The sequence below is a fragment of the Pieris brassicae genome, chromosome 4 (genome assembly GCF_905147105.1).
Source record: "Pieris brassicae chromosome 4, ilPieBrab1.1, whole genome shotgun sequence".
Classification (NCBI taxonomy): domain Eukaryota; kingdom Metazoa; phylum Arthropoda; class Insecta; order Lepidoptera; family Pieridae; genus Pieris; species Pieris brassicae.
The window spans coordinates 11,339,968-11,360,696 of record NC_059668.1 but is presented as its reverse complement, the minus strand read 5'-3'; the positions used below and the strand labels follow the sequence as shown (position 1 = coordinate 11,360,696).

Below are 20,729 nucleotides of genomic sequence, written 5' to 3'. Positions count from 1 at the left end.
AATATTAGTCGGTTACAATTTTTAATGACGTACGTATTTATTACCTAAATATAATAACAAGTAGTGACATCTGGCGTCATAGTCCCACATTTTGTTACTTATCGTACCGTACAGAATACATAAAATAAATGTAGATGACGCTGATCGAAAAACGCAATCATATAAGGTAATGCAGATAAACGCTATTGTTCTATATTATATGAAAATATTATATTTTGAACAAAATATAAATATGAATTATCTTTATTAATTTATCATTAATCATTTATCCTGCGTTGAAATACGCCATCTAGTTCGAAGTAAGAACACTAATACAGAAAATGCTAATTTACAGAGACGAGCATAGATGTCAGCCATATATTGGAAACTTTAAGCTCAGAAAATATAATATTTCACAACAATTATTCCTTATTTAATACTATTACTTGCATACTATGAAGAAAAATCATAAAAACCTGTGAGTCAAAACTAAAAAGGTTTTTAGAGACTTTGATTTGAATCTATATTTGAATAATCTTTTCTACAATAAATAATTTAATATAACGTGATTAATTACTACATATAAGAAATAAAACATTATTACACAGTGCTTTGGAAAAGTTTAATAAAAGGTTTTCTACCCATGAGACGGGCATTATCGAATCTATAAGCTCCTTGGGCGTAGCTAGCGCCCCGGTAGTACTAAGGTTACAGAATTCAGGAGTTTCAGTCATGTTTCAGTGCAGTCTGCCTGCGCGGCGTTGCCATGACAACGCAGCTGCGGCCGATGACCCCGCCGTCGCGACGTCGCCCATAATTTATTTGTAAACAAGTAGGTAAAACCTATTCATAGCTCTCGAGAAGAGGACTCGATCCCGGTTTCCCGATGGATAATGTCGGGTAATGATGCCGGGACGCCCATGTGCGATTGTTGTTTGTGCAGTGAGTAGTGCCTCCCATACACAAGACAGACTTCAGATAAGCACACTGCTATGCGGAGAAACCTCTCTTTGTTTCCTTGTAAGTACTTTGCTGTTTTAAATGTCTATTGATAAACGCATTTTCATTCACATATTAATTGATAAATTGAAATCTGAATTTTGTTTTTTTCTCCGTCTGTCAATTGTCACAACTACAACTGAAAAAATGTTTTTCTTGCTTAATATGTTTGGAGATAGGTTTTTCATTTTTCATATTATTTATTGGGTAAGGATATATGAAATGAATATAAGTAGACGTCAAGATATCCATAATAATTTTTAAGAATGTTAGACGAAAGATGAATTTTTGGATCGACTTTCGCTAAAGTATTTCCTGTTTTCTTAAGCGATAATTGTCAAATTAACTTTCTATCACCACCCCGATACGGCTTAAGCCATTTAACATACTTTAAGTTCCATCTGTGCTATAGCGATGCCATGCTTTTTAAGTCACAACTGTCAGTGTATTGGTGACTCAATTCCTATTGTTTACATTGAAAGTGGGTCACCCATTAGCGCCGAGGAGACCAGCGGTCTAATACGATAACATCCTTATATTCCTTCCGCCTATCTCGCTCTGATAAGTAAACTGAGTGTGTGCAGAAAAGAGACGACAACGACATCTTGAATTGCAGCGATATCGCTGTGTGTGCCACATGTTGGCCACTTTGTTTGCGGAAGTATGCTACGTGACTAGTCGTTTGCAAATAAACCGTTTTGTATTCAGAAGTATTAAAGATAAGCTACTCGTTTGGAATTAACTATCTTCAAGACAGCCTGAAGACGGTTTTCATAATAATATTACCTTGTTAAATCACATTCTTAATCGCAAACCCTTAAAGGCAAGTTTTCTATTGTAAGCCTAGTGTCGTAAAATGTGCGCGTGCTACACGCAATAAGTCTTGAATTCATTCCAACTTTCTGACTCGTTATCTAGAAGGTTATCAACGAACAGTCTTCATTGTTTTTACGAAGGGCAGAACTTTGAATATTTGAACGTATGAACAATCATCCGTGATTCACGACAATCAATCCTGCGAGTCTACCTGTCTTAAACGTTGATTATTTTTTAAATTCAATCATAACCTAAAAATAACCGGCTAACGATTTAACCTTAGAGCCAAACCACATTCGTCGTAACCAAATACATGTACTCGTAATAAACCGCATTATACTCTAAATATAGTTCAGGTGGGGAACGCTAAGTCAATGTTGCGAAATCGGTGGCGAGTTAGGACAGGATTTAAAACCCGCAGTAACGACATGAAGTAGACGCGAGCAGCCTGCAGTCAATTAGCGGAAGTAAATTATTATAATGAGGAGTGCAGTCAGTCCCGCAGACGAGACGTAAAGCCTCGTAGGGCGCTCCGATCGATGCGTGTAATTACGAGCCCTCAGACCTCAGACTTGGGAAATAATAACTGTGTATACACGCTTGGTGTCCATCGGCAAATAATTTTAACTTTAACATGATAAATCTATCAAATTTAAATTAATTTTCCTTCCCTGAAAGAACAATGACGTCACTCTGTCCCACTCCATCGTTCGCGATTTGTTTCATTATCACGCGTTATCGTGCGTCGACCTCGCCCGGGTTTGTAGGTCGCTATGCCCACATTGTCTAAAACCAGGTTACCAGATTGACCCTCTGTCTGAATTGGGCGTCTGAATGACTTTGTTTATTCGATTGCGTAATCTATATTCTCAAAGTAATATTTTATGCATAAATGTTAATCAGTCCTCTACACGCGTGTACAATATTATATAATATATATTATTATCACGACACGTGAGCGATTGATAATCTTCGAACTAGATTGCACTATGCCCTGCAATAGTACTGCACAACGGTTAAAAGCGAGTCCGAAATAACACCCGAATTGAGATAACATTTGCAAATCAGCTGGCAATACTCCGACCGAACGTTGTTTGCATCCGCCCGCTATAAATCGGTGAAAGAAGACCTTATCAAACTACAAAAGTAGAAACACATCCAAGTAGTGTTTTATAAAGTGCAAAAATCTACTACACAAGATGATATCTACGTAAGTACGTGAATGGTTTCAAATGGTTTGCAATAATAATCACGATCAACGAATTGTCGATTAATCAGTATACCACATTATTACAAGTGAATAGGTGACAATTTTGTTATCAGCGTGGAGTACGCCGCGGCGCCCATAATACGGTGACGGCTGCAGCGATCACTCGCAAGCCCACCTTGCATGTCGCCTGACGTCAGTAGCAATAAACTACTACAGAAAGATTTTTTTTTTTCGAATAATAATTATCAGTGTCCATTATCCGATGTGGTGGACTGCATTATGCCACGAAATTCTGTGTAGGAGTGATTAATACTTCTGGCGTGATCAAGCTTGAGAACAGATTATCGTAAGTCGATTTCATTATTTATGTTATTCTAGAAATTGGTAAAAGTGTATTAGGCCAAAAGATAGTTTTGGTCATCTCCATATCAATCTGTGCAATATTAACTATATTAAATTGATAACACTCGCACGTGGACCTTATACCACATGTACCTTACATTCTTTGACGGATAGAATTTGACGTCGTATAATTTATTAGGGAAATTTTAAATCAAAATGATAACAGGCTACCAAACAACGTACTTGCACAGACTATCACAAAAGTTACATAAATATTGTTTTTAGATTCTGCAAACTTAGGTTTTTGTTTCATTTCGCTCTATTCAAATTTCAGCCCAGTAATGTACCCTTTGTGTGATCGAGAAGTACCCACTCGAAAATTGCGAGAAAAACATTCGCTCGAGAGGCGTATTGTTTATATATATTTACTAGACGGTGGTTGTAAAACTACTTTTATCTTTTGTAGCTTTTGATCAGCACGATTAAACAGTACGAAAATATATTAGGCAAGTTACTCAAACAAGTAATTATACTGCTTTTTAAATTTAGATAAATCAAAATGACTGACTTTTATAAACCTAATGCGATTAATTTTTTACCATATTTGTAAGAATAATGATTTAAATCACTTGTATGCGGGCGCGTCTTTCAAGGCGTCCTTCGCTTTTCCTAGCTGGGCTGTTGAAATATTGACAGCGTCTGCTTTGAGATAATACGTTTTATTATATGAATAGATTACATATAATATGGATTTGCATTTCCTCAATACTTAGAAAACATATTTGGATATCTCTCTACAAGTTCATAAAAAAATTGTTTTCTAATCACGCTTTAATTAAATGTATTTTATATTATATTATGACCGTTTAGACTGAACATTGGAATGATCTATATTTTATAAATTATATAAAATTTATGATTTGTATAATTTAGTAAAACCTTTACTTTGCTATGAAGTATAATCACTATAATTTAAACACTTTGTAAGAACATATTATAAGTTTTTTTACAGAATGAGAAATTTTTTCGAATCATTAAATTATATATCTCTAACAGGCGTGGTACCTGATAACTAGGTGACATTTGATAAGGCCGTTGTTGTATTAAACCAATTAGTGCTTCTCTTACTGAATCAATAGATTCTCATTAGAATGGGTGTGGCATTGTTTGGTGTGGGTGGACCATATTTAAGCAAGCGGTTAACATCGAAATCCACCACCACATTATCGATACGCTCTGGACGATAGCAAGCGTCTTGACAGTCAAGAAAGATGTTGCCGTCGAAACCATTATATAAAACATTAGAAGTGACCCCTCAGTATTGCAGTTTTTTTTACTTACTACTATATTATATTATTCATTATCTATTTCCTGTAATTACTTAATAAATCCATCCATGTATAATTCGAGATGTGGGAATCTAACGATAGATGATAGGTAGAGAAACTCATCATCAAAGCCATAAAACTTAAACCTAAGAATAGTGCCTAAACTGAGACAATTAGAAGCAGTGAGAAGGCTGATATTATTAGATATGCCAATATTATATTATGATATCGGAACCAAATAGATATATTGTATTCTGCATAAAATCCATTTGTTAACCATTGAATTTTAAGAATTTCAATAGGCCCTCAAACCATCTTTTTTTTTTACCAGCGGACCCGACAGACATTGTCTTGTCTTAACTATGAATATTAATTTCACATTGGTATAATTAACCTAAAATGCTTTATGATATACAACATTCTTTGTTTATTTTTCTGGCGCGTATATAAATAGTTTTGTTGATATTCCGACATATAACTGGCCATGTGAAAAACATGGATTTCCAAGATTAATGCCACAAACAATTAGCGACTGTAATTATTTTATAATATGTATTTTATCAATATAATAACTTCCAACAAAGCATTTGTTTTAAACAATATTTATTTTTTTACGTCCTCTTTGACGATACTTTCAGCAGCACGCATTCTGTCAATGTTATGTCAAACGCCATAAGGTTACATTAAAAAAGTTTGAATGAAATGTAAAAAAAATTGCCATTGTAACAAAAGTATTCTTAATTTTTTTAATTTTCCGAGCAATTTTCTTAATTTTTTTTCTTAGAGATATATAGATATAAGACCCTTTTCCTGACTATAACAAACACAGAATTAGCGAAATCGGTCCAGCAGTTCACGCGTGATGCCGTGAACAAGGGAAATAGGGATCATTTATATATATAGATAAAGTTAATTAATTTAAGTTAGTTAAATTATAGAAGGATAACTCGGAATTCCGCTCGTCACGTGTCGCTCCTCATGGCAATTTTACGATCTGTAGGAAATAGTACAAGCTAATAATTAATTAATTATTAGATGAGTATATAAATAGCCCATCCTTAGCCGCTGCGCCTGAGCGGTATTTCCTGTATTGCGACCGCAAAATTTTCTTGCAAGAACAAAATCGTTTGTCTCCGCTGATATTCTTTTTTAAATTAAAATGCGTGTTTATTTTGTTTATTTATGTTCCTCGATTTTTTATATGCTAACTTTAAGAGTGTGAATTTTGCGGCTGAATCAAATTATAATACAAATCTTAATACTTATGTTTTAATTGGAAATATATGGTTTATATTTAAAAAATAGAACAAAAAATGGTTATCAAAATAATTATTTTAATCAGACGTAATTAAATAAAGATAAATGTTATGCATTTTTGACTTACGAGAGACCACTGTGCACTAAATATACAATTCAGAAACTGTTTAATATGTTTTTTTATTTCTTTATAGAACTACTACAAAGTAGCCTATCAGGTCACGCGTATCACGCGATCAAGAATCTCCGTGTCCGAGAAGCTAGGCAGCAGGGGAGTGTCAAATCACCCTTCTCTGAAAAGCGACGTCATTTTCTTAAACTTAGGACTGATGGTCTTAAGTATTATAAAACGTTTTGACGTATAAAATAACATCATTCCATTCGCCATTCGGCTGTATGTAAATCTGTGCATCGGATGATGCGATTACTGACCGCAATTAACTACATACATAAATAGCCAGTTTCCCGCTAACAATATTTTGAGGGAATTCCATCGAGAGTTTCCCCAACTGTGGTTTAAATTGAGCTAGTTTCATGTACGTGCTTCATTGCTTCAACAGGAGCCCCAAGGAATGGTTTGAGCATCGGAGTCTGTGGAAGATGAGAACAGGATCGACCGAAAATAATGGCTCCACACGCGGAGGATTGCGAAGAGGTCTGTATATAAATTTTATTCTCAAGAACTAAAAGTGTTAGTCATAATAAAGTAATAGATTTTAAGAATGGAACGAATTACTATTTTACAGGTGGAGCGAATCAACAGGGAGGAATACCAAGCAGTACCAGTACACCAAGGACGAAGAATATTACCAGTTGAAGCATCTTCGGCACAAGCCTGGATAGAGAACGAAGATCTGAACCCTGGTCCTGATAGCAGAAGCAATAGCCCCGGCGAAAACCGTCGATTGCTTGGGAGAAAGGCTGAAAAGTCAGGATTGCAATCTGGGCTCACCCTCGGGGTCTGGAAACAATCCAAATGTTCATTAAGCAAGACGGTGATAAAACCACAAGCAAAGACCAAGTTTCAGAAACGAAAGGAAATACTCATTCAAGCTTTGCGGCCCCCATACTTCATCATCAGCATTATCATTTTTATTGTGAGTGATTTTATTATTTGCAAGCGAATGACGTATTTGTTGACCTTCGGGATAATACTAATTAGTTACCATGAAATATTAGGGAAAACAATACATATTGGGAAATTTCAGGCTAATTTTCAATTAGTTGGTAGAAATGAAATTTGGTACATTGCTTTTGTTACTTCAGGCGGCATTGCACTTGTGCGGACCCAGAGAATGGCGGGCTTGGTTAGAGTGGGCACCGGGAGCATGGTGGCAGGAGCCCTGGCGCCTGATCACCTACGGCTGCGTGCACGCCGGCACCGCCCATCTCGCTATCAACGCACTCGTCGCTCTGGCAGTGAGTATATATACGAGGTTTTTTATTAACATGTTGTGTGTCGTAATTTTTGAATATTAAAAGTCAAAATGTCGTGGTCTTGAATAGGTCGGGTGGCGTCTCGAGCGCGAACAAGGATGGGCACGTGTGGCGATCCTTTGGAGCGGCGGTCTAGTGGCGGGCGCCTTAGGGACGGGAGCGCTGCAACCACGGGTGCATGTCGTGGGTGCTTCCGCCGCTGTCTACGCGCTTCTCACGGCGCACCTGCCCAACGTGTGTTTGAGGTCAATACTGGCAATTAATGATTTATTATAATGTCATGTCGTAATATTCTATAAGAATATTACACTTTGCCTATTTTGTTGGAATCATTCATTTTTCTCGTTACAGGTTCGGCCACATCCCTCTATGGTGGTTCCGACCGCTGAGTGTCGTGGTGCTAGGCGCTTCAGAAGTGTGGTGGGCGGTAGTGCGGGCAGGTGGTGGAACGAGTGACTCGGGCTACCACGTGGCGTGGGCGGCGCATGCGCTCGGCGCCGCTTCTGGTCTGCCGCTCGGCTTTCTCATTTTTAACGGTTAGTTTTAAATTTTTCTTGACAATACATATACATTATGTAATATGTTAAATAAACACAGAGAGTTAATTTCCTGATGTCTTACATTTCAGGCGAAAACAGCGGCGACAGGAGAATAGTATGGTGCAAAATATTATCAATGTGCGCAGTAGCGGTGGCCGTGACGTCGGCAACGATACACTTCACGTACTGGTACGACGCAGACCACTACAGCTGAAGCCGGCTCTCGCTCCTCGTGATGAAGAGGATGCGCTACAATTCCCTACTGACGATTCCCTAGATATGAGGGTAGACAGACATATCGAGACTGAAGCATACACAGACAGAAGTTGTCACTTTAACTTTAACGATATAATTTGTAAAACTGTATTTCATGTAGTTATTTCCTCTGCCGAACAGGTTTATTCTTTTTTTACACCTATACAGTGTTATTGACAACTATTGAATCATCGAAGCTCTCCGTTGTACCAATAATAAGATTTTAGTATTTTTTTGGTTGGTAAAGGCCCGGTGTTTATATAAATTGTTACAAAACGAGCGTTGGAAAGGTCTTCCCGTGAGTCAGACATATTTTGGACGATGACTCTGATAGGTCTAACTTAATTCCGTACTTAAGTGTAGGTACTTCTTCAAAAACATTACTAATCTCTGAAAGAGGTTTTGTGTGTGATATTATGTCTTAATAGTACGTTAAATCTGTATGTAACATGGTTTAAAAAAATAGGATTAGAGATAAATTCACCATTAGCATCGTTTTTATGGAAAATATACTGTAGTTATTATGTTATAAACATAACAATGTAAGGTTATATCGTACGTTCCATATTAAAAGCCTGACTTTTGAAATAAAATGTTAAACTTTATAATTTTTTGTAAAACATATATGCTATTACTGATTTTAACGTCTTATGATAGTGTCGAACGTGTCATCACTCGACTTAGATATTTCGGTTTTGATAACTAATAGAGTCAGGCGTCAGGATCAGGAGTTTGAAAACGCGATTTCTATGAAATCTCAGAATTGTGTTTTGTATCAAAACGCTCGAGCGACTTAGGAATTGAAAGTGTACATAAATAGAAGTAAGTGTTTCGATTACCAAAGAAATTATTAATCTAGTCTTTATTATTGACTAAGTCCAAAATTTATCTCTTTATAGATTAAACGACTCGTTGCCAGTTCAGGCCCTAATATTATTATTAGTATAAAGTACTTTTTATATTTTCAATAAAAGTGATCCTTTTCTAAAATGTTTTTTCTTTCATTTTTGATTGTTAAAAAGATATTTAAATTTTAATTAATTATATACACCATAAAAAATACTAACGTTACGTTTTAAGGAAAGAGAAACAGTTTATTCAAAATGGAGTTATTACATGTCGTGTCACGGCTATGTTATACAATTTAATATATTGCTTTACATAATGTACATATGCAATTATTTCCATTCCTGAGATCAAACCTGACAATGTCGGTTCAACATTGCCTTAACTACACTTCCGTTTATATAAATAAAAATACGTTTAATCAACAACTAATTCCATGTCCGTGTAATTCCGAGTCTCCAAATCATACTTTAATATGAAACCATATATAAAAAAATCTGTTTCTCTAGACCCTCACTGGTCTTACACATCTTAAGACTAAAATTGTTATCACTAGCTTACACATACAATATAAATGCAGTTTTTAAAGCATGTTAGGCGTGAATTGTATCTTTTCTATTCTCAAAAAATCAGTCCCGGGCCTCGGATAGCACATAAGAAAGTCTTTGAACCTTAGCAAGTTAATTGTCTACATTGCACTCCTAGCTCAGTACATTTGCACTCTTGGCACGGCGTCGACAGCTCCGCAATTATTCTCCCGACGCGGTACATGCGCCCATATATATTACATCCAGCTAGTTTTGGTAAACCTGGTATCAATCCCGGAACCATGTTCGGTGGCCTGGTTTCCATTGTATGTCCCGTATGTCCTTTACTTGTTATCTCAACAGTTTTGGTTGTTATCGGTCGCTGAGTGGGTTTTATGAAAGGTTTTTGTGTTGAGGTGATAGATTTTGTTGTTGACGGACGAGGTGTTGATTTTCTAATTGCAGTCGTTTCACCAAGTACCAAGTGATCTATTCTATTTACGGTGTTAAATGTTTTAGATGGAATGAAGGAATACTCATTAGCTTGATGAAATTCAGATGGTTTTTTTGTTGTTGTTGTTGTTGTTCTTGCCTCAGTCGCGGAGGTAAATGGTGATGGAGGATTTGTCGATCTCTTTGATGGAAGTGGAGTTACATTTGACGGAATTTTCTTAAAAGGTGCTGTAGAAGTTGTTTCATATGTTTCGCTGAGAAGGAGTTGCAAAACGCTTCCGAGCGAAAAACCTTCATCGGCATCATCATCATCTTCGTACTCGTCTAATTGAGCTTTGGTTTCGTTCACTTGCGTTTGTGGAGTTTCAGGTGGAATCATTTGCACTGGTAACATTTGTGGCCTTACAGTGGTTGAACTAAACGTTGGGGTAGTTTGCTGCTTAACTTTTTGAATCTTTACCAATAGATCATTTTCATCCGAATCATCAATTTTCGAGTTTGTAGTGGTGATACTTATCTCTGCCATATTGATTAAGCTCGTATTTTTACTATCATTTACGTCTTGTTTAATTGTATGCGTAGAGTTTAATGGTTGAGATTTTTCTGTATACTTGGTTTTTGTACCTGAAATTAAAATCACATTTGTCAAATTTCACTGTTAACTTAACATTTCATCTTAACAAGTTTTAGCGCCTTATATGTTATTTAATACATTATGTTAATGTAAAGAGTTACCGTTTTCACAGATAAGTTCCCCGCAACATAAATCAAGCGACCCGGGTGGTTGGCGGAAACATCCCGAGGGCACATTGCAAGGAAACGGCGAGCAATGAAGCTCGCCCCAGGCACAGATGCACGATGAACAAGCTTGGTTTATAGATTCGCCGTCCTCTACTCGTCTTCCGTCATTTGTACTACATTTTCCTTAAGACATAAAAAAAAATATATATATTACATAGATAGTAACGTCAAATATTAATAATTATTATAAATCGCTTTCTGTAAATTTACTTATTAGATATCTAATTTTTAAATATTTTGAACGTACCTTCGCGATCTTGTCCCATAGAAGTGGTAAAGTGAGGCCCCGATGGGGTACTGGGATACAGTGCGTAGTAATCATCCACTATACTAGGTCCTTTGGGGATGAATCCTCCTGAAAATGGTTTTACGCAATGTTAATTCGTCATTTTATTTGTTGGGGATTAGTATTTATTTAGTAACGAGAAATATAAATGTGGAGTTAATGTATAATACCTTCAGTTTGAATAGGAGGTGAGAAAAGATTCTTTGTCGGCATTTCCGATTCTGTGTTGCCTTTGACAGGTAAGTTATTTTCAGGTTTAGGTTCCTTTGCGTTGATAAAAGAAGCTCCAATTGTGAACTCCATGGGTTTTTGGACATCTTTTGTTAGTTGATCAGTGAAAATATATTCCGTTTCGTTTTTATTTGTAAATGTTGGATATTGTATAGGACTATATACATCTTCACGCCGTTTAGAATATATATTTCTGTCGTTATTTGAATTGTATACGGGAAATTTTTCTTCTTTCTCTATCACAGGATAAGAACTTTCTTTCGCAGACAAGTCTTCATCAACCACAGCATCTGCTGCTACGAATGGAATAATTCTAAAACATAAACTGATAATAAAATACATGATCATATTTTTTGGGCATACAAAGAGTCATCAAATTGTCACCTCTCCCCGTGATTTATTAAATTAACAACAAAATATGGCTAAGTTCGTGGTGGAAACTTCAACACGACAGCTCAGCTGAAAACTATTAATTAAACACTGCTTCTACAAGGTTTGTACAACCAGGGCGTGAGGTGATCCGTCTCCATATTCCTTCCAATTATACAATTCTGCCCCAAAATGATATAGTGACTTTTATTTTAACATTTTTTATTTTGTAAATCTTCGTTTTACTAGTCGGTATTTTAATTATAGACTGCACTTACTACTTACTTCAAATTGGGGAGTGATGGTGGTAGAGTTGCTTCACTATAATCATAATCAGCGTCCTCTTTAGTCTTCTTAGAGATATTATGTGAGTCTGCTAGCATAGATGGATCAGCCGTAGGTACAGTTGTTGTGGACAAAAAGGGTACTACAGCTGGTGAAGGGAACGTGGCATTTGTTCTTAAAGAACTCGTCACGTTTATCACAAAGATTTCAGTATTATCAAGTTGTTGGCTATGAGTTCTCTCTGTTATAATCTCATTAGCTGAAAATGTCTCAGCTTCAATTCCTGTTTCATCAGTAAATGGTATTCTTGGTTGAATCTGTGCATGCATTTTGAGAGTATCATTGGTACTTGTTATATTATAAAAAGAGGTCGATGATAATTCGGAAGTACAATTAATAGTACCATTAATCATAATTTTCACAGAGCTCTCAGGCTGTTCTGTTGTTGAACTATCGGTGGTCACTTCAGTAGTACTCAACTGAGTAATTGTCGTGTCATCATTGATGAAATCTTCCTCAGTTTGCGTATTATCGGGACCGTTAATTGTGCTTAGACTGGTTTCAAATGGATCTTTGTCATTACTATTTGTAGTGGGCAACTTATCACTGGTTGCCGTTGAGATAATATCCGCTACAGTACTCAACATTTTAACCGTAGTTTCCCGTTTTGTAGATTTTGATGAATGAAAAGATCTGTCCTCAGTTTTGCTTTGTTCTAAATAATTTACGAAACTCTCTAGGATGTTTTGTGATATACCTGAAAAGTAATTTAGAAACTCATAAAAATATAATATGAATATGTCGAATAAATCTTAAACCTATGTAAATTACCTTGTTCAGTATGATTACACTGGTACTGGTGCGGGCAGCATTGGCCTGCTTGCACGAGTGGAGTACAGCCTTGGAGGCTGGGAGCACACGACAAGTGTTGGCACCGAATGTGGCCACGTAAGCAGAAGCATTGCGTACATGAGCCCTCCGTTGATACCACAGGTTTACCCTCCTCAACCCATTGGCCGTCGTTTGTTTGGCAATCTGTGAAAGTTTTATTTATACTAATAGACATTTAAAAAAATAAAATGTAGTCAAAGATTAAATATTATTTTTATATTACTTCTTTAAAACTTGCTATTTCTACTTTCTCTATACATACATTCCATCAGCACAAATATTATATACATATCACCAGTAAAATGTACCATTTGGGTTTCTGTTGAGAGGTGGTAGGGTAGTGGAATGTTCACAGTAATATCTCTGGGGACAACAGGCCCCCGATGTAGGGTGAGGCTGGCACCCAGGCTGTGCCGGCAGACACTGGGGTCGCACGCACCGCCTGGTGCCACCGAGGCAGAAGCACTGCTCGCATGCTATATTTGAGCGCATAGCAGAGCCCGCGGCATATACTGTTCCGCCTTCTACGCATGCGGGTAATGCTGGAAATAAAACATTCACAATTTACGATTAAGATTGCACATATTGAGGAAAAATAAGAACATATACATACCTAACGTAGTATGTTGAAATTCAGATAAAATTTCTTCTGACACATCTGTCGCCCTGAGTTCTACACCATCTAAAAGAGAATATGTTTCCAAGTTAATATAATTCCACTTATTTCCTTAAGCTACTGCAAAAAGTCATTTTACGCTTTTGGCCCATTAATTCCCACCCTTGATCTTTCATGTTACATCTGCATACTGTCCATTTTTCCGCATTTTCACAATATTTAACGTTTACACGTCATAATTGATTTACATGACAGACTTCACCTACCTAAACACCTTCCCCCCGAAACACCTTCACTAGAGTCTTGCCCACTTGCCAATTGGTAGAAATCGCACCCAGTATCTCTATTGAAGTAGGTATGTCTTGTGTGACTTTAGGCAATAAGGTCAATAACGATAAAATCTGCACTGACAAATTTTGTAAGTTAATGTTACCCGGGCAATGAATGTGAGGACAGCAATCGTCCCGGCGGTGCAGCGCATGGCATTGGGGCGGAGGCGCAGGGAGCGGCGGGCAACTTCGTCGACGACACGAGAGCGCGCCACCTACGCACGCACAAGACAGGCAAGTTGCTTGCGTGCGGACAACTGCTCCCACCCGGTACCAGCGCCCTTCGTACAAGCAACTCGCTGGCAGCTCAACTTTACCTGAAAAGTCATATTATCGTTTTCACTTTATCCAATTTCATTACACTCTCAATGACATCATAAACGGATACGTTAAGCGACGTCGTTGTACTGAAGTGTACGATGATGGTCAGCCATCTCGGCCTCGGGTCTCGGACATTCAAGTGATTTAAAGTTTATAGTCTTACCATGGCCCAAGGCTTTGTTAAACTTGAATATATTTTCTGCACTCTCGGAGCTGCCTGAAAATCGTATTACAACATTTTAATAAACGTGTTCATGATAGTTACTATCTTACTATGATGAACGCCTTATGACTTTGACTTTTGTTTGTAGTTAAATTAAAAAAAATCACCTCCATAATTAATAACAGTACAGAAGAGTGTGAGAGTGAACGATGAAAGTTTTGCTAATTACGAACAAAGGTTTCCGTTAGACCGTTACTTTCCCGTGAGTAAGTTTGCGTTTACAATGGAATCGTTTACCCTATGAATATATAGTATGATCCAAAATACTCATTTGTGTAAAATATTTTTATTTAATGTATACTCTATAAGAGGAACATTCCCCTCCCGTTACTGGTTTGTCTAAATTGCGTATCCAGCAAGAGCTGTTGTTGCTCTCTGTTGCCATTTCTGGCTCATGTATTAGAAACCGAGATACATAATTATAATGGGGATTTATAGGTATTGTAAAGTATTTTCTTAACTCAGAAAAAAGTAAGCCCGTTTGGTGGGATATAGTTACACAGTTATGAAAATAATAGCTATGAAACAGCATTTAACATCATCATTTCCCATGTCGCAGCCACGGTGGGAACATTGTAAGGCTACCCGCCGACATACTGTAGTCAATCGAACCGCTGAACCACGAACTACAACGAAAAACGAAAAATATAACAATTCCATTTAAAATGTTTTACTCTCAATGGACGCGGGCGTGTATTTTATTTAGCGTGAATGAGCCGAAAACTGGTTTCATAATCAATTCTGTCTGCTTATCGTTTAAACATATATCAGTTATTAAAGGAATGCCTGTTTTGGTTGTTGTTTGTTTTGACAAATGACATTTGACATTTTATTAACACTGTTTTCACACAGAAGTCTTTCGGGTTTTTATAAAAAACGACCTTATGTAATCGTAGAAAATTTGACGTATATTTTAAATAAACAAACAATTGTACGTTTGAGCTGAAACCAAACCGATACCGGATTTGTAAGGGATTCGATTTACATTTCGTGCAGGCAATTTAATAATGAAATATGGTTATCAATCACAACGGTGCTCTATTCCCGTTCTGGTCATTCGTTCAGATCAACACGAATTGATGGGACTCTAAAGTATGGAGTTAAAGTTGAATTTCCAACTATATACATATCATAGCGACATAGCGGTGTCTGCATTAATTACCGCGGTGGTTGACATAGCAGCGTGATATGCGGCTTAAGAAGTCGAACTATTGGATTTTTTAAATAAAAAAAAAATTAAAATTGTGGACTACAAACAAAGTGTGGTTAGAAGGAACCGGGTCAGTTCTCGGGAGTCATTAACATAACACAAGCAAGATTTCACTTCATTAACTTATTGGAGAATATTGTTTCAACGCTAATGGTAGACACAATCTAGAGAATAATAATTCTCAATAATATAATGTTACGCTAAATATTTTGATACAGCCAATAAAAACATAAAATTATTCAAAACCTGAACAAGTGATTCGTCGAGATCAGCGAGTTGTGGCCTAACTAATATAACAACAGCTGTGAAACCTAAGGTCAACATTTCAAGGGCGTGGACCGGGGCTGTGGTCCGCAAAAATAAATAAGTTTTTATTGCTTTCCTTCCCGTCGGTCCTTACTACCTTTTGGAACTTATTAATTATGCCCATTGTGTATGTCGCTCGTATCATGAGCTTCCTCGCTCGATTTATATTTTCATATTTTTATATTCAGGCTATTTTACTTTTTAACAATAATCTACTTTATTTGACTAAGTAATATATATGTATTATTAGAATTAGATATACAATAAACGCAAGAGAACTCTATGAGCTGCCCGCGCGTTAAACTCTTTTGAAAAGCTACTTTTGACTGAAGGACTGCTTACACGCTTTTCGCACTCGTGGAAACTCATCTTCCTGATATTATAATACATGTAAAGTATTAAGAATTGAAATGTGTTATTTTCTCTTAAATAACAAATAAAGCAACAACAAAATGCAAACCAAACCAGGGGATTTGTATAAATTTGAGTAACAATGCTGATTTTAACATAATTATGTAAAAAATATTAAAATACATACAAACATAAATGATATATTATCGTTTAACTATTACGGGTAAGTTAAATTTTTCTAGCTGAATAATAATTACATCTACACCTCTTACAATAACTGACTTCTTTTGAACTTCTCGCCTCTCGGTAGAGTTCAGTTAACAACACCGAAATTGAGTACAAAAACATAAATACACAGTATGATATTCACGTGTACGGGTCATAAGGCGTTCATCCTTGTGGGTTGAGGGTCAGTGACCGTATTTGCGTAGGACCTGCGAGTGTTATGAGCACGAAGGCACAGAGGGGCGCGACTGTAGCCATGACGTGCAGCCCACACGACCGCCCGACACTAACTGACCCTCTGTCCCACAGCCGACTCTTCATCTATAATCTACATATTATATTATTTTAACACGGCCACTTGGCGAAGAGCTTTATTTTTTTAGTTTATTCTAGTTCATCTCGCCTGTTCCTTCGCTCAATGATTCACAAAACCGTTTGCCGGCGCGAAAATAAATTCATTCAAACAGAAAACTGGACTGACCTAAGAAATGAATGCAAGTCAGCCTTCATTATAAGTAGTTGGGATTCCCGGCGACTGCCTCACATCAAAGTTCCCCAAAAACGTAAAAATCATGGTTGGCCAAACCTAAAAAAAAAAAAAAAATTGTACTCTACCCCCACTAAACAGGCCGTGTGGAGTCGAATGCACTCACTCCTGAAGTGATAGCTCTAACCGTTCCAGAGATAGCTTTCCCAAAACCCTTGCTAATTACTTACTAATCACCACCTTATCAGCTACGAATGCATCGTTATCTACTTTCCTACATTCACTAACCCGATCTATGGCTCTAAAAGAAAAATAGAATAAATTATGTCTAACCTAACCTAACCTATGGGTCTAAGCAAACAACAATAAATATACCTAACCTACATTAACACCATTATCTATAATAAAATTAGATGTAAGGGTTACATATTTAAATAAAACATTTTTATTCCAAGTATTATTCTTTTATTTATATGTCCATTATATTTCTATACACATTTACTAGCACCGTAACATTGTTCTCTGAGTCACACGTAAAATTTCTAAGGAAGTCTTCTAATCTCATCCCCCTGAACTTGTAATATATGTATACCAAACAGTACTCTCCGCACACCGCCGATAGGTAATCCTGAACCGTAAGGCTATTGTATCTCCACATGCAACAATTCCTCCTTAAAAATCCTTCTATTGCTTCAATAGGTTTACGTCCAAACGAATCAAAGTATTCCCCAACTCTTTCAACGTTTATATGAATAGCCACCCAATGAGACCCCGGCTGTGAATAAGGGTCAAGATTGCATATGATAAGTGCTGGCACCTGAGCATACATCGGCAATCGATTTGAAGGATATACGTTGCTCTGGAGGCTGGGATGTATTCTACGAAGACTCATTTGCACTTCTAGCGTGTTCATACTTTAATACGCGTTTACTCCCCTACTCTTTCACTCTTTTACTGACTACATTTATTACTATCAATTCATATTTGTACCAATGTATTTAAACACACATAATATGATCTCAACATAAGTAATGAGTCTCTTTGTAAAAAAGTAATGAAGGTAAATAAAAACCATGTCATATTCGATTACATTATATTTTATTATTCTTAATATCATAATAATTACATAAGTGATTGCTTAACTACTATAATCCACACATACATTTCTGTTCTTATCTATTTCTATAATATTTGAAAACTCTGCGTAAACTACACAGTTAATTGTTTCAGTCAATGCGCTCTCGAATCTTACTTCCATTCTTACACTACCATGGCGTACAAGATTCCAATGCACATTAGAGTTAGCCGACAAGTCAGGTGTTAAATCAAAAGCTAGTAAACAGTACCCATTTGAATATTGCTCCCTCGATATTCCATTACCTTCGTTAAGAAAATGTATACCAGTGCCTGAGTAACGCTTTTGAAGGTATCTGTTGACCATCTATATATAGGCTAAATGAGCAAATACCAAAATTTTCAAAGTTGAAAGGATTTTTACCATAACTACCGTTGAATGCTGTATTATTCACAAAACCTATAGTACATCTCTTAGGAACCTGTCCTAAAAATATATTGTTCAGTGTTTTACCCTGCACACCAGATGGTATGGTCAGGACTTTTACTTCACCTCTTGTTATAGGATATTTAGCCGTAGTAGTGGCAAGAACTTTTTGATGAGCTATTAGTATTGATGGATTAATTTTTGCTCTGCGTATTATTAAAGTTGCATCTGTTATACAGACTTTGTACTTATTATCTGCATTCTGTGACATGAGGTTAAATGTTTCTCTCGATCTAACAAATTTTATAGATAATTCGACTCCGTTAATGAGGAATTTATCTTGATTGAATATATCCCCATGTAAATGCCCAATCATTTCAACATCCTTACCATCCTTTGAAAGTTGTTGTCTTTTGTAAAAGCCCTTGTTTGCCTCATTAGTTTCATTCATTTTACCAGCTGTATCCTCGTACCACAAACCACATGTCAAATGTGATTGTTTGGCGGATGATGAATAATTTAATAGAGTTTCTATGAAAGCACGATATGCATAAGTATTATTTGGGGGTGACACAAGTTTTTGGTTTAGGTAAACATCCAATTGGTTAAATAAAGAATGTAACCAATTATTGACTGGTGCCACTACATTAGCTGCATTAACTGCAGAACCGTCTTGATTTTTAATTTGAGCCTTGAGATGGAGTAGTGTATGCGAAAGGTCTATGTAATCATCTCCTGTACCAGGTACTTGGAATTCGATGGGTCCATCATTTTTTGTATATTTCATATAAATAAATTGTTTTTAAAATATCAACTTAGTTTTATTCCTTTCCCTGAAGAAGACAGAAGTCAAAAAATAATGATTCATTTTATTCATCCCTTTGCTGCCATCGTAGCAGGACCTAGTGGGTGTGGAAAATCTAACTTTGTTGTAAATTTCATTAAGCATAAAAGTAGTATAATATAATGAGATTTTTTTAGAAATAACATGGTGTTATGATGAAATGCAGCCGCTATATAATATACCCGGAGTAAATTACCACCAAGGACTACCGGAATTGCATATGTTTGATGGTAAAAATCCACATTTGATTATAATAGATGACTTAATGAGGGAATCTGATGGTCGAGTTGTTGATATATTTACAAAAGGTAGTCACCATAGAAATTTGAGTGTTTTTTACATAACCCAAAACTTATTTCATCAAGGAAGAGGACAGCGCGACATTTCACTTAATTCAAGTTATATTATTTATTTTAAAAATCCCCGTGACAAAACACAAATACGATTTCTAGCTAGACAAGTTTCACCAGAAGATACCAAGTTTATTGAAGATTCATCTACATCTAAAATATTTGAATCTAGTAATTTTTGTACAATATATGTTCCTATGAAAAGGTATAAGTATCTTTGTAAACAGCCACTCTAAGTCAGTAATGAGCCATGTATCAACGAATAACAACGCATAAGGAATTGTTATCAGCTTTACATAAATTAAAACCCAAACATCGTAGGATATTATTGAAGTCTTGTAGTAATCAAGAAATTAACTGGCTATGTGAATGTATTCACAATGTTTTACAAGGAAAAGTACCTTTAAAAGAGAATACAAAAACAAAATTAAAAAAAGTTAAAAATCTCTTACGTAATCTGATCAGTAAAGGAAAAAGTTTTGAATACAGGAAAAATATATTAATACAAAAAGGAGGGTCCTTTCTTCCAATAATTTTGGGTACAATTCTAAGCACCCTTGTAAGTTGTTTTAATAAATCACAATGAACACAAAAAAATAATGCTTCTTGTTGAGCAAGACTTTATTGATAAACTGAAACATCACAATGAAAATAAAGCAACACCGCAAAGTAGATTGGATTTAGAAATGGAAAAAATTATATCCAGTAAATTGGATGATCGCGAAAAATGGGCGCTTTATCTACAAATTTTACAAAGATACTTACATTACTCCATGGAAGAACGTCAACCCCAAGAAATAACAATAACCGAAAAGGTAATAAATGATAATACTAACGAAAACCGTAACATCAATAATATAACTACTAGTGAAAATGAAAAAATGCTAAATGTTAAACAACCCCCAACGGGTGAAGACATCGCATATGGGTTACAACTAAAAGAAATATTAAAATTAATTCCTAAAACTTATATGAGGAGGGGTGAATTATTGATGGATACAATAGTAAATAAAACAGATCAATTGCAATGGAATAAAATTGGAACAGTTTTCATTAGTGGACAAGAGATACCAGGGAGTAATATTATAGATTTAGTGAATGACATCTTACGACCC

General features: G+C 36.1%; 2 protein-coding genes across 7 annotated transcripts; one reads left to right on the top strand and one right to left on the bottom strand.

The window, feature by feature from the left end:
* Nucleotides 1-981: 981 nt before the first annotated feature.
* Nucleotides 982-9,145, top strand: LOC123708751 (rhomboid-related protein 2-like). 6 transcript variants are annotated; one of them, XM_045659612.1, is made up of 9 exons: nt 2,815-3,004; nt 3,118-3,350; nt 6,126-6,325; nt 6,492-6,586; nt 6,678-7,028; nt 7,198-7,350; nt 7,438-7,613; nt 7,720-7,904; nt 7,997-9,145. In XM_045659612.1, the coding sequence occupies exons 4-9, from the start codon at nt 6,557-6,559 to the stop codon at nt 8,119-8,121; spliced, it is 1,020 nt and encodes a 339-aa protein (XP_045515568.1). In that variant the 5' UTR covers nt 2,815-3,004; nt 3,118-3,350; nt 6,126-6,325; nt 6,492-6,556; the 3' UTR covers nt 8,122-9,145. The 6 variants fall into 6 exon arrangements, with proteins under 6 accessions (XP_045515569.1, XP_045515568.1, XP_045515565.1 ...); XM_045659609.1 differs by lacking the exon at nt 6,126-6,325; XM_045659610.1 differs by having other exon boundaries at nt 6,126-6,586.
* Nucleotides 9,146-9,305: 160 nt separating this feature from the next.
* LOC123708445 (mucin-5AC) lies at nt 9,306-16,709 on the bottom strand. The gene is made up of 11 exons (XM_045659155.1): nt 16,642-16,709; nt 14,281-14,334; nt 13,901-14,113; nt 13,465-13,533; nt 13,160-13,393; nt 12,792-12,995; nt 11,961-12,717; nt 11,246-11,619; nt 11,037-11,144; nt 10,724-10,912; nt 9,306-10,612 (listed from the first exon to the last, which is right to left on the bottom strand). Exons 1-11 carry the CDS (start codon nt 16,688-16,690, stop codon nt 9,681-9,683), a joined length of 3,183 nt encoding a protein of 1,060 aa, XP_045515111.1. The 5' UTR covers nt 16,691-16,709; the 3' UTR covers nt 9,306-9,680.
* Between the last annotated feature and the right edge of the window lie 4,020 nt (nt 16,710-20,729).

What these genes read in the sequence shown, in the direction of transcription:
- LOC123708445 (XM_045659155.1), bottom strand. Translation starts at nt 16,690, where the DNA reads ATGGCTACAGTCGCGCCCCTCTGTGCCTTCGTGCTCATAACACTCGCA. An exon ending in CGTGCTCATAACACTCGCAG is followed by an intron (nt 14,335 to 16,641) that starts GTCCTACGCAAA and finishes TACGATTTTCAG; the next exon opens with GCAGCTCCGAGAGTGCAGAA. An exon ending in TCTCAACAGAAACCCAAATG is followed by an intron (nt 12,996 to 13,159) that starts GTACATTTTACT and finishes AAACTTTCACAG; the next exon opens with ATTGCCAAACAAACGACGGC.
- LOC123708751 (XM_045659613.1), top strand. Translation starts at nt 6,557, where the DNA reads ATGGCTCCACACGCGGAGGATTGCGAAGAG. An exon ending in ACGCACTCGTCGCTCTGGCA is followed by an intron (nt 7,351 to 7,437) that starts GTGAGTATATAT and finishes GGTCTTGAATAG; the next exon opens with GTCGGGTGGCGTCTCGAGCG. An exon ending in CTGCCCAACGTGTGTTTGAG is followed by an intron (nt 7,614 to 7,719) that starts GTCAATACTGGC and finishes TTCTCGTTACAG; the next exon opens with GTTCGGCCACATCCCTCTAT.